Source organism: Pteronotus mesoamericanus, unplaced genomic scaffold (genome assembly GCF_021234165.1).
Source record: "Pteronotus mesoamericanus isolate MK-2021 breed Mesoamerican mustached bat unplaced genomic scaffold, CSHL_Meso_final scaffold_232, whole genome shotgun sequence".
In the NCBI taxonomy this organism is placed as follows: Eukaryota; Metazoa; Chordata; class Mammalia; order Chiroptera; family Mormoopidae; genus Pteronotus; species Pteronotus mesoamericanus.
Genome location: NW_026555311.1, coordinates 10,817,336 through 10,831,790, shown reverse-complemented (window position 1 = coordinate 10,831,790; position 14,455 = coordinate 10,817,336). Strand labels below are relative to the sequence as shown.

At 37.1% G+C, this 14,455-nt stretch overlaps 1 protein-coding gene across 1 annotated transcript in view; it reads right to left on the bottom strand.

The window, feature by feature from the left end:
* Positions 1-14,455, bottom strand: part of SLC9B2 (solute carrier family 9 member B2) — a 47,153-nt gene that overhangs the window by 18,489 nt on the left and 14,209 nt on the right. The window contains exons 3-7 of the mRNA XM_054591669.1: positions 14,036-14,216; positions 8,741-8,911; positions 5,046-5,188; positions 4,068-4,195; positions 2,438-2,613 (exon numbers count right to left, since the gene is read on the bottom strand). Coding sequence (XP_054447644.1) covers positions 2,438-2,613; positions 4,068-4,195; positions 5,046-5,188; positions 8,741-8,911; positions 14,036-14,216 — 799 coding nt within the window. The remainder of the gene's footprint in view (positions 1-2,437; positions 2,614-4,067; positions 4,196-5,045; positions 5,189-8,740; positions 8,912-14,035; positions 14,217-14,455) is intronic.

Sequence of the window (14,455 nt, the reverse complement as noted above, 5' to 3'; positions counted from 1 at the left end):
CAAACCCTCCCAACTGTTTTCCTTGCCCCAGCTCTTCCCCCTCCCCCATGAGTTTAATGCAAAGTCTGTTGCTCTTGTTTAAGACAAAACCATAGGACCACAATGGTGTCACTTGTGCTAAAGCCCATGATACCAAACCCTGACTTAATACCTGATTTAACTGCAGTCTCAACATCTCTCAGAAATTTAATCTTATTCAATCAGTCTTGAATTTCCTGGTCAACATCAAGGAGGAATCCTTTCATGTGGGCCCTCTCTACCTGCCACCCCCCACCACGAGAACGAAAAGTCAATCTGCAAAATATAAATCCTTGTCTTCCCTCCCCAACTCAAAAGAAAACACAGTCTGGTCTAAAAATAATCCATTTTTGTTTTAGTAATGGTTCATTTGCCCTACCCTTCACCCTATAACAATCTTCCATTTTTTACCACCCTTAGAGTGCCCTTCTATCTAGCTGCTAAATGGGATGCTGCCCAATTCATGAGTCATATAATAAAGCAATTAGATCTTCTACTTTACTTGATTATTTTCTTTAACACTCTGTATCCGTGTTTTCAATTCTTAAAGGTTTGGGTTTAATTGGTCTAAGATGGGCCCCATATATATGTATTTTTTAACCCCCCACTCCAGGCAATTCTAGTGTGGACAAAAAAGGGGCCATATACTAAACCAGACAAACTCAGGGGAAGCCTGCAAGTCAGGCTTTACGGACTCAGAGGCCGAAAATAATCACATAGGATGGTCTAATAAAAATGCCTAACTAAAAGAAGGTCACTGTAGGTACTCACATCCTTGGCTTATAGCTTTCTTGAGGAAGGTCAGTCTTTACCTTGAAGAACCTGTCTATTGTCTTTCTGCATTTAAGATAACATACCTTTGAAATGCCAGAGTAATCTCCTTCTCCAGATTCCTCAGAGCACAACCCCCCACCAGATCACAGAAGCCCTCATTTTTATCTTGTTCTCTGCACACCATCTCCGTATGCTGTACAAGTTCATTGTTAACTATCCTGTATCCACCAATGTAAAAGAAGTATGTTTCTCTCCTTTTACTCTTTATCCAATCTCAGAGATTTTGCCTCTTTGCTTTCTCTTGCATCCCTGATCTATCATCAATAAATTTCATGTAACCTCCTTGCCTTGCAGTTGCTGCTTTGATTCTAATGTATGAAATAAGCAGTAAAACTGCTATTCTCCAGAGCATTTTCTCAATTGGTTTAATTTTGCTTCCCAGACATTATTGTTAGTTTGGCTTATATAAATGCATAAAGATTCTCTGCAGGTGTGGATGTTTCCTACCACGACACTAGGGAGCATCTGAGGCTGAGACCCATTGTTTTAAACGTGTAGACCAGGAAAGCAGCGAGAACATAAGTTTAGATAAGTACAGTTAAAATAAAGACAACAGCACAGATTTGATTTAATAGGTAGTAGGGAATCATCATTGGTTCTTGAACAAGAAAGTAACATTATGAAAGCCATGTTTTGAAAAGATTAATTTATTAGTGATACATGGCAGGGACTGGATGTAAAAAGCAACTGGGGCAATAAGAAGAGGTGAGGTACAAGGTAATCGGTATAAATCATATATAACCATAAAATGGTTAAGATAACTTCAGGGAACTATAGAGAGAATACATAACTTTCAAAGGTGTTTCTCCTTTATTACTACTTAAAACAAAATATACCTAAAATCAGACAATAATTAAGTATTAATGAGACACTCATTAAAATCATTGTTTGTGACCATAAAATTTTAAAAATGAGAGAACAGAAATTGTTCCTTCCACCTGGACACTTCTCTGTTATTTTTCTTATTGAAAAACCTACTCAGCCCTTGCGTGAAGTCTCCAGATTCAACTTTCCTAGATGGCTCCATGCAGAAGCTGTTCTCTTTCTTTAAACTCTGTTACCTTGCACCGCCTCCCCTTCATTCATTCACTTCCCATGCTGCTTGAACAGTCTGTCTGGATAGCGAAGGGAGTAAAGGTAGGAAGCTACTGGCTCCCCTTCAAGTAAGGAACTAATTCTGGAGTTGCTTTCTCTATTTTAATTTCTCTATTCAACAAAATAAACTAACGAACAAAATAAACCACAGGCATGGAAACATGGAGCAGACTGAAAGTGACCAGAGGGGATGGGGAAGGAGGACAATGGTGGAAAGAAGGGGAAGGAACTAAACAAAGAACATGTATGAAGGATCCATGGACATGGACAACAGAGTGGGAACTGATTGTGGGAGGGGGCAGGGTAGGATGGGTGGAGGAGGGCAAAGGGGGAAAAATTGAGAAACTGTAATAGAATAAACATGATTTAAAAATAAAAAAATTGAAAAAAGTAATTTGCCTTAATCATCAAGCAAATATGGAACACTTACTTCATTATAATCTGTCTCCAGAACTCAAGAGATCAGCACACTGTGAACTGATCAGTTTACCTGTGGAAAAGGCCATGCCCAGGCATGTGTTGAAGCCAGTGATGGCCAGAATGTCATCAAAGCTGCCAGCAGCCATGAGTAAGGTTGGGACACCTTTTTCAACACCATAACCCTGTTTCTGCAAAAGGAGCATTGAAGGCACCACGACTGCTGGAGAGACGGCACCTAAAACGAAACTAAGCAGGCGGCACTTTAAACATTTTTGATACTATCTTATCATCATCATCATCATCATTATTGAAATTACAATAACCTCTACTTTTTTTAGAGGACACACTTAAGATAGTCTTTCAAATGGCAGTAATGCATCAAACCAGAAAAACATATGCATATACAATTTCTACAGAACACTTTTTTTTTTTTTTACAAATTGTGGCCATGAACAACCTGTACTGCAAGCACTTTAGTTGCATGCATATATATATGGAAGTGTCCAGGTGGAAAATATATATATATATATTTTAGAAGAGGGGTCCCCTGTTCAGGATGAGGCCCGGTACTAGTCTGTGGCCTGTCAGAAACCGGGCTGCACTGCAGGAGATGGAATGGCAGGACAGTGAGCTAAGTTTTGCCCCATCTGTGGAGAAACTATCATTCATGAAACTGGTCTCTGGTGCGAAAAAGGTTGGGGACTGCTGGTCTGGAAGACCTAATAGGGTTAGGCCCCAGGAATCTCCCTTTAAAATAAAAAAAAAAAACATTCATGGCATAAGTTTTAAAAAACACGGCCATGGATTTTCAGATTGGGATCCAGTGATTCTTCCATCAGGAATCTTCTATCAGGGCTTGGTATGTAAGATGAGACAACATATTAGAAGGGGAATGCCATACTCACAATGACAGCGATATAAAGGATAGCAGCAGTAGTAACAGCAGAAGCCTTTTACAGTACTTACTATGTGCCAAACACCATTATAAGTTTTTTATATATATTTTAAATAATTTAATCCCCATAACAACTCTATAAGGCAGTTACAATCATCCTGTTCATTTTGCAGATGATGATGCTGAGGCACAGAGAGATTAGGTAGCTTGCTAAAGATCACATACTGGAGAGTCCCAGAGCCAGGACTTGAGTCCAGGCAGTATGGCTCCAGAGGCTTAACCATGAGAAATGATAACTAACTTCTTGCCTACGTACTTGCACTAAATTTCTACTAGCAATTTATATTTATTCTCCTCTCCTGGCCCTTAGCCATTTGAAATAAGAACTGACAGTGGAAGGAAGAGAGAGCAGAATCACCTAATCACAATAGTCTGGTACAGAAGGAGGAAAACAGTGCTCAGTGTTGATCGCTGCTGATGTATTTATTATTCTTTGTGCAGACTTTGAGGGGAGACCCAGCAGCTCTCTCACCAGCATGGAATCAGGTATAGATAAAAGTGTTTTATTCCTCAAGAGTGCAAATTATCATAACCACTCTACAAGTTAGTACCGACAAAGATGAGCACTATATTTTGAAGTTATAATATTTATGTGTTGGAATATTAATAGTCATAATACTATGCTGGAATATCCATATTGTATTTTCTGATATCCTTAAGAAAACACTGTTATGCATTCTCTTGTATAGAATCAGAGAAAGTCCTACATGGCCGCGCATATTTTCATACAAGGCAAAATCATTACCCCAGTATAAATGCCCATTGCCATGGTAAACCTATTAGGAAGTGGGCAAGAAGAGCGGACGTGCATGCCTCCACAAGACAAGGACCCATCGATAATCGTACACAAACACCCTTCAACTTCTTCAGGGCCTGAAATATAAAAATAGGCATATTATAATGATCTTCTAAAGACACACAGAGAAGATGACACTAAATTCTTTTTCTTCAGTATTCAGGCCATGTCTGGATCATCATGAAGTTTCCAGGTAATGAGTTTTATTTCACAAACATTTCAGTGTTCTTAATGTTTTAGAGATACCTTATTTAGTCATCATAGCAACCCTTTAACGTAGGTAATATTACTACGACAATTTTTAGATGTCCTCATCTGAAAAGGTACAAGTTAAAGTCATTTGCCCAAGATCATGGAACTTGGTGGATCATGATCCACCAAGATCATGGTGGAGCTAGTTTTGAATCCAGGTAGGTTTAATCTTCTTGGTGTTGCTTTATGTATCATTTGTGGCCCCAGAATGAACCTAAGTTAACTACCTTCATCCCCCAAAATATTCACTCCCATATTCAAAAACACATATGATTAAAATCACTTTAGAAAAGCATACTTGAGACTCATTCTATATTCTAGGCAGTTTCCAAAGTCAGTATAGCTAGCCCTGAATGCCTGTATAGGGCTTTGGGCTTCAAAAATAGGATGTTTCTCTCATGATCATTATTTGTAACTATGGCCTATACCTTTGACAGAGAAAGGGGGGGCTTTATTCTTTGTGCTGTCCCCAAGCAGACAGTAACTCTATCTTCCTCCATAAAAAGAATATGGGAACATCTGGGGATAGTCCTGCATGAAATAAATTCCGTTGTCTTCTTGAGAATGCCATGCAAACTGTCCATACCCATTTTCTAAAGCTGTGATTCTAATACTTGCAGCATTGGCGGAAAAAAAAATTCATAGTCAGTAGTTAGAATTTTACAACTTCAATACCTTTGAATCCAGTCCAAGGCCAGCACGAACCAATATAATAGACAGGGCTAAGCTTCTCAAAGCAGAAGACCACCTGTGCTTGATCTGCACATTCTCACTGATGACAGGGATATTTCTTATAAGAAACCCAGCAAGCAGCATGCCTGGAATGGAGAAGTCAAACAGTTCTTTAGTTTTCAAATACAGAAAATACTTTTTGGCACTTTACATGTGAAGGAGACTACTCTTTAATCCCAGGAACTACTTCCTTTATGCTTAGTCCTTAGATAAAATTATATTAAGCTTTAATTTAAAAATTAATATGATAAAGGAGCTAACAAAAGGCTTTAATATGCAGATAGAAAAAAAGATGAAAATGATTATCAGAATAACTGAAACTGAAAGAGAAATAGGATGCAGTACTGGAAACTGTGATCAAATTCTAAATATAAAATGTTTTAATAAAATGCCCAATTCAGTCATCTCTTTCTGTGCAAGCAGCAAGCAGTTCCTGAAATCATTTGCCATGTCAGATTACCTGAAATATTAATAAATGCCTATATGGGACTCTATTTTACCTTCAAACCAGATAATTTAATAAAAAAAACACAACCTGCTTTACGAAGGCTTAGAAGCGCCTCCTTCCGTTCAATAATTCAGCACATACCAATGTCTTCAGTATCTGAGACACTGTGGTAGGTATTTGAGATAATAATGAACAAAGACTTGGCACTGCACCTAAACAAGCTTTCAGACTGTAAGGGAGTAAGACAGACAGTCTCAATATTATGGACCTGTAAGTATAAGCTGAGACAGAGGGTGAGTCACAGGAGTCCAAAGGAAGGGAAGGGGGAAGGACATGGGGTGGGGGAGTTGAGAAGTTTCTGGAAGACACAGAAGTTTCTCCCAAGGTCTGAAGAGAAAGTGTGACATAATCTGGAATTTACAAGAGGTTGAGTGTGACTGAGGAAGCTCAGCTGCTGTGAAAGAATTTTGCCCTCGTTGACATCACACATTCATACCAAGGGAAAGTGCTCCGTCGGGCACTGGGAGGTTTCTGCCCTCCGTTCTTCTCCAGCAGGGCCCTCTTCTCACTATGTCCTTATATGCACCACACGTTAAATGACTAAACACATCTACTAGAGTTGTGTTCTGTACGTATGCTATGGGAATGGAGATGAATTACAAGCACAGCTTTTTGTGACTTGCTCCAGATACCTCCAGGCCAGGAAGCTGAACTCATCCCCAGGCATCTCGCAGTGCTGCCATTTAATCTAGAAGAAGTCTCAAAGTTCTGAATTCTGAAGTCATGGTCTTTCTAGAATTTTTGAGAGTATGAACTAGCCTATAATAGCTCTTTTTAAAAGATTAGTGATCAGCATAATATATCCTCATGGTAAAATCAAAACATTACAGACAGTAGTAAAGGAACAAGTATATGCCCAACCCCACATGTAACTTTCCATCTTCGTTCCCAAAAGTTTCCACTGCAAAGTGTTTTCTGTGCCCTTCCAGAACCTTTCTTTACCTGCTTAAGTACACCACTGTGTTTATGTGCATGCGCATGCACTCTGTGTTGGACTCAATTGGGAGCACATTTTTATAGCATGGTACAATTTATATTTTTTTCCACTTAACCATGTATTCTGAACATATTCCCAACAAAGCACATCTATATTTGCCTTATCCTTTTTAATAGTCAAAATAGTATCTCATTGTTTGAAAATATCATAATTTTGGGGCCAATTCATGTACCAGTTCACACATCAGATACTTATTAAGTGCCTACTGCGTGCCAGACTTTTATGGTACCCTTGTAACACACAGGTGAACTAGACCAACATGGTCCCTGTTAATATGGAGCTTATACATTTGCAGGTTTGTGCAAATATATCCCCAGGACAATTCACAGCAGTGGAAATGTTAGGCTCTAGGGTACAGGTATGGATATCATTTTTATACATATTGATGAATTACCAGCCCAAAATGCTGCACTAACCTTACATTTCATTAATATGTCAATAGTTTCTTATTGAAACTTAGAATGTTGATCTAAACCAGTCCTAGGCTGATTATAGCACATAACTACCTGAAATCCAAAGGAATAATAACCTTACAAGAACTCAAAAATATGTCAAGAGTTTCTTTAGGAGTTTTAGTGGGAGATAAAGGAAAACTTTTTATTCTCCGAATGAATGTGACAGCAGTTTCCCTGGGACATCGTTTCCTTGGCCAGTGGTCTGGGTTGATGTGGCCAAATGACTGTGATTTGGCAGGTGTCCCCTTCTTGCCTCTAAGCCCACAGGAGCCTCTCCCTTGGTCATAGAGGAAAAGAACACCTTCTTTGAAAAAGAGTATTCTTTTTTCTTAATTTCTATTACGAAATTTTTAAAAAATATGTAAAAATTATCAACAAAAGTCCAATTTTATTTCAAATACTCCCAAGTTATTCTTGAAGCAAGTCCTTAATGAAAAAATTTAGCAAAGAAGTCACTTACACCACTGCTAAGCGAGTAATAGTGTCACCCTAAATGTTGGTTGTTAATTTTGTTTGTTAATGAATAAGATGAAACAATAAAAATATATATCAGAACTTCCAAGTCCTGATTTGCAGCATTTGCTGATTTCTGCATTATAAATACTTCCATCCTGGCCCATGTTAAGCTTATGAACATGATGTCACTGAATGTGGAGCTGGGAAGAGATGGGTAGTGCCACACCATTATATAGCATTTCCATAATCTTAAGAGCAGAAGTAAGGGGAAATGTAGTAAAATACTTAGTATCGGTTTTAAGTATTTACTGTTCATGTATTTAATGCAAGTTACCCAACTTTAAGTACCATATACAAGGTCTGTCCAGAAGGTATCCAGCCATGCAATATGAAAGAGACCTTTATTGAAGATACAAGATGCAAGAACTATTGTACATAGGACAATGATGACTCAGTCCTCTCCAAAATAGGCATCTTGGGACCTTACACAGTTCTCCCAATTGCCATCTGCTGCCCCATCGTATTTTCTTGAATCTCGTCGACTGTCTGAAATCTCTTCCTTTTCAAAGGTGATTTTAGTTTTGGGAAAAGCCAGTAGTGGCAGGGCGCCAAATCTGTGCGGTAGGGGGGCTGAGTCACATGTATGATTTGATGTTTCACCAAAAAAACTTGAAAGAGACATGATGCATGAACAGGTGCATTGTCGTGTTGAGGCTGCCAATCACCAGTTGCCCATAGCTGTATCCTTCTGAATCATCTGAATAGTTTCCACAGAGGAATGTTCAAGCTTAATGCAAAATTTGATGCAGATTTGTTGCTCTACTCATTCAGTCATTTTGATTGTGATGGCCACACAGTACACATGCTCGCTCAGTGGTACTACTGCCCCCACTGACTAGTACAGTGAAGTGATCATTGTTCATGCATGTGCATTGCAGTCCACTCTCCTTGGCTGCCAGGTTGCATCTATGTCATGCAAACTGTTCTTATTATATTAATAATGGTTGGACTTTTTCCGGACAGGCCTCATATATAACTTAATGTTTTGATACCTCCATTTTTCACAACTGGATCACAAAAGTCCTCAAAGTTAAACTATCAGTTTTTAGCTCCTGCTCAGAAAATCCAGAAATAGTTTATTCCTTTATTTCTCAAAGGTTTCCACACTATATTCTTAAAACATGATTTACTCTGAAAAAGACAGGAAGTATTTAACACTTACCAAGAAGAGGAGGCAGTGGAGGCAATGTAGGTAACTTAATAAGCCCCACAAGTTTACCTCCAATGACAGCACAATAGAAAAGGATTATGATTCCAAACAGGTTTCCTCCAGGAAGGCATTCGCTGCCAGTAATTGACCAAACTGCAGCCCACAAAAGAACCACCATGGTAACTGAAACAAACCAGGAAAATTGGTTTCTATTAAGTTGTTATATGCAGGTTTTAATATAATCTAAAAATTTTAAAACAAACATTGAATATATATATATATACACACACACACACACACACACACACACACACACAAATACTTATAACCACGTGTGAGTTTGAAGACCATCAGTAATATGAACAACCAGGAAATTACCATCTTCAGAAGTAGAATGTTACCAGTGGGTTTGAATCCACCTATGTGAACCCCTCCTAATCCCATCCCCATTTCTCTTCATACTGTCAAAAGGAACTGTCCTGTTTTTTCTTTTTTTTTACCATTTCCTTATTTTTCTTCAAAATTTTACCATAAATATCTCACTAGTTAATATTAAAAAGAGAAACAGTCACTATCTTTACCCTCCTCACAGGAACATGAGAATACTTGAACAATCACACTCCAGTATTATAGTTCTGCCTTGAATGAAAAACATTATTATTGTTTCTTTTCTACAGTTAATGTTTGTTCAGAATTACCCACTTACTTACCTATTTTTTGATCATCATTCATTATGGCATCTTACACCTTTCACCTGAGACAATTATCTTGTTTCCTGAAGTATTCCCTTTAGTGGAGGAATTTGTTCGAATGTGAGATGTTTCTCTACTTGAAAAGCTTGTGTTCTACAGAATTATACATTGAAAATAGAAAGGCTCATGGGAAAAATAGAGTGATTGATTTTTAGGGGGGAAAAGAGAGAGAGATTGAAAAGAGAAAGAGAGAGAGAGATGGAGATAGAAAGAAACATCGATTTGATATTTCACTTATTTATGCATTCATTGGTTGATTCTAGTATGTGCCCTGACTGGGAATCGAACCCGTAACTTTAGCATACCAGGACGATGCTCTAACCAACAGAGCTATCCGGCCAGGGCCTTAATTCACTTTGCATTCGCTTTTACTGCTTGATGATGCAAAGTATTAATGTGCCAGGAAAAATTATGTACAAAAATGCATATTGCATATTACACTGACACAATTTCCTATTCACCATTGCAAATGAGTTAATTCATGATACAGAAATACGCTGCAGCCAAGTATGCTATATTTCTCATTAGGATCTTTTGGTAGTCAATTCTGTTTTACTTGTCTAGAATTATTTTTATTATCATTTTTAAAAGAAAATTTTATTTTCATTTTCATTTTTGGGGGTGTACACTCCTAAGTTGAGAGTTTCTTTCTCTCAGTTCCTTGGAAGTATTGTTCCCAGGTTTTTTCAGTCTTTCACTGTTGCTAATTTTCATTTTGAGTTTAATTTCAGCTCTTTTAGGGAATTTTTCTTTGGCTCTTTTAAAATATGCCGTGTTTAGGTATGGCTTCCTTTGGTTTGCTTAGTTTTTGTTTTTCATCAGTTCTTGAAAATTCCCAGTCTTTATTTCCTCAAATACTTCCTCTTCGCCATTCTTCCTGTTCTCTTTTTCTGGAACTACGATTAGATACACTCTTTTCTACATGTTGTCAACCTAATTTCCATACTATCCATTGTTGTCTGTATGCACTACATTTTAGATAATCTCTTCTGACCTATTTGCTAGTTTTCCAATTCTTTCTTTATTACTCTGCTGCCTAATCTAGCCACTAAGTTTTCAATTTCAATTACTGTTCTATATCTTTCATTTCTAGAAATTCAATTTGGTTCTCTATTAAAACATCTTTGTTTATCTTAAAAATAGTTACTTATTTTGTGCTTATATTTACTATCATCTCAACTTCTTTATAGGTATCAAAAATATTTTATATTCTATCATATTTTTAGGCAATGCAATTTTTTGAAATGTTTCCTCATGCGTGCTGTGATTTTTTTTGTTTGTTTTTGCAATAGTAACCTATTCCTTAAAACTTTATCTTTCAGAATTGTTGAAACCTTAGGTAGAATGTGAATTTTTCCAGATAGGATCTGAATCCGCTTCTATCATGTACTCAGAAGCTTATAATTCAGGACGGTTTTAGACATATTTTTAGCTTGATTTTCTTCAGTGACTTTGGAGCACAAATCAGCATGTCCACATCTGTAGCGGACACTCCTCTCCCTGGCCAGCACCACAATTGAGACTGACAGGTTTAGCTGCAGCCCCCACCTGCAGGGCAGGTTTACCTCCAGTTCACCATCACACCGGCTGCCAATTTTGTGCGGCTAAGGGAGAATGGTTTCTCCTATTGTACTTCTTTCAACCTGGGCCAGCTCTAGAGTAGCCTCCTGTACGCTCATGGTTCTCAAAATAAATCTCAAATTCATTGGTGTTTTGCAGAAGCCGCTGGGATGAAAGTCAGATTGAGTACTTATTTCTTTTATTCATACTTGTTTTGGTGTCTGATGATTTCTTGTTTCTTTGATGGATAAATGGTACATTTAAAAAGACAAAATTTTTTTCAGATGTTTTCATTGGTATAAGTAGAAAGAGTGTGAGTCTTGTCTACCATATTGCTAGAGATTGAATCCAATATTCCATTTTTTAAATCATAACAGAATTGTTCCATATTTTCTAGGCTTATGATGCTATTGTAGTGAAATAACTAAGGGGCTTTTGGTATTTTCCAATGGCTACAGGGGCTGAAATTTCTATACAGTATTGGAGGTATAACAGGAAAGCAAGAATTGCCAGCTACTAAATTTTACTTCATCACAGCATAAACCCAATTTCATACTAAATTTAGCAAGGTAGAATTAGGAGCTTTTCACTTGAATGGAACTTTAATATCTCATGTATCAGATCTGGTTACCCACTTCTTGATGGGAACAAATAATTACTGCATTAACAAGTATATATTGGCAATATACTTAGCCAAAAAATACATTAGTAATATAAATTATATATTGATGGAAATAAATATACACTGTGTGAATAATTAAAATTTTTTTCCACTTTAAGGCCACGTTTTTAAACCTCTAATTTTCCTTTAATTTCCCATATTCAAAATGCAGTCATAAATACATAGCAAATGTACATTTATAAGGTTTCCCTAACATTTTAGTTAATAATTTGCTTCTCATTTTTTATTTTGGAAAATTGAATATTCCCATGTAATATTGATATTTACTTCTTAATAAGGATGCTGATATATACTGAATGGTAATAGGAAGTACTATAGGAAAAACACTATCTTGTAAGCCTCAGGAAGAGAAGCAAAGGAAAACAAGTGAAGAGGGGTTTATACACTGATTTAAATTTCTCTGGCACTTTATGGACAATGATTATAGAATTTAAAAATGAGTCATGCCATGGCTGGTGTGGTTTAGTGGATTGAGTGCCAGCTTGCAAACCAAAAGGTCACCGGTTCAATCCCCAGTCAGGGCATGTGCCTGAGTGTGGGCCACGTCCGCAGTTGGGGTCATGCAAGAGGCACACGATTCATGTGTCTCTTGCACATTGACATCTCTCTCCCTCTCTTTCTCCCTCCCTTCTCCTTTCTCTAAAAGTAAGTAGAATCTTTAAAAAATAAAAAAATAAAAACAATGAGTCTCAAAATCACATTTATCAAGCCTCTCCTTATGTCAATCTGAATCTATTTTCCTGTACATATTTTAACTAGAAATGTGCCATAATTTGAATGTTACAAAATCAGAAAAATAATAAAGAGGACAGAAAAGATATTAAATTATCTGTGGCCATATCAACCTGTGTATATTTTGGAACATGGTTTTTCTCTGTGTTTTAAATAAAATTTGAGATTTTTTTCTCATGCTAACTTAGAAATATACCTAATTTCATTGAAAACATGTCTAGAGCCTCAAGTATAATGTATTATACTTGGTGTCCATTGACCTAGCTGAGAATGGTAAAAATGTCTTTTAGAGCGCCCAAATGAAAAACTATAAAGAAGTGAGTCTGATTTTTCAATAAACCTAACTTCTAAATTAAATGTGTTACATTCTAGAACAAACATGTTATATATTTACTCTGGGAGGCAATGTATTTATTTCAATCATGCTGTCATTCCTCAATACAATTTTTGAAACTGTCTCTCAGTCTGCCTTACAGACAATCTGCAAACCCCTTCTTCTTCCTACTATACTATACATCCTCCAATATGTATATGTATATGTATATGTATATGTATATGTATACATATACATATATATAGTATAACAGGCACACACATACAAACACATGCACTTCCTTTCTGAACAACAACAAAACAGCATTACTCAATTGATCAATTGAACATCCACATATTCATCCAATTGATATCAGAATACTGTTTAGCTGCCTCCAAAAACCAAATCTATTCTTGAAAGACAAATATATCTCAAACATAACAGTATTTAAAATCATGCTGAGATAAATTCCCCAAGAAAAATGTCCCAAGTATTTTAAGTAATAACAGCTTTATTGGAATAAGTTGAATTGCAAACCAAGATCTTTACTTATAAAATGATGTGATTCATTTTGAAGTATAAACTGAGCTGAGTTCGTCCAAACATTTGTTGCATTAACTAATAGTAATGACACCCAACACTTATGTAGTGCTCTTCTGTTTACTTCTGTTTCTCAGTCCCTTTTCTCACTGGAGCATTAACATAATCCTGTGAAACACCTCAGATACAGAAAAGAAAAAGGTCTTTGATTCCTGTTCTTTTCCTGTTCCTGGCAGCTGGAATGGTGACTGCAGTGCTCTTGGAAGCCCGCTGGCAAAGGTGGGGGAGCCCTTCAGCCTGGGCCCTAAAATGACTGTGTGGGGCACAGCAACTCGCCATTGCAGATTGTTCACCTAGTCGTTTTTATTTTATTTTTATAAAGATTTTTTTTATTTTTATTTTTAGAGACAGTGGAAGGGAGGGAGAAAGAGAGGGAGAGAAACTCGATGTGCGAGAGAAACGTCAATCAGTTGCTTCACACGTGTTCCAACCGGGAACCTGGCCTGCAGTCCAGTCATATGCCCTGACAGGAATCAAACAGGCGACCTTTCAATTTGCAGGACAACGCCCAACCCACTGAACCATACCAGACAGGGCTCACCTGGTAGTTATGTGAGAGAGAAGTAGACTGCTTTTTGTTCTTTAAACTGTATTATTTTAGGATTTCCCATTATATAACAACTTTGTCTTTTATACTGTTTCTGAACTTATCCTTACCATTTACATACCATTTGTTATTAGTTCAGCCAGTAAGCCATGTGGAGGGCAAGAGAATGTTTGCTTTAGTCTTTGCAAATGATTTGATTCAGCTGGTGTTTCTGGTAGGCTTCTTTCACTGCTATTCAAAATGTTACCTCCTTCTGTTGATTCATTTCCATTTATACCTCTGAGGTTTGTAACTGTTTCCTCCTGTGTTTAAGGCAATTAAAAAAAAATCCTTAAACCGCATATTTGCTATACATTTTTTTTAGTTACTGAGTCATCACATCACAAATTGAATTCCCATTACTAGAATCAAGGCTAACACTTACTGGGGAAATGCATAGCTTTATAATTAGCTAATCAGCTAATACTTGGAACAAGAACTATGTTGGGCATATTTACCACTGAATCACTATTTGTATCATTATAAATGTTTCAGTCACATA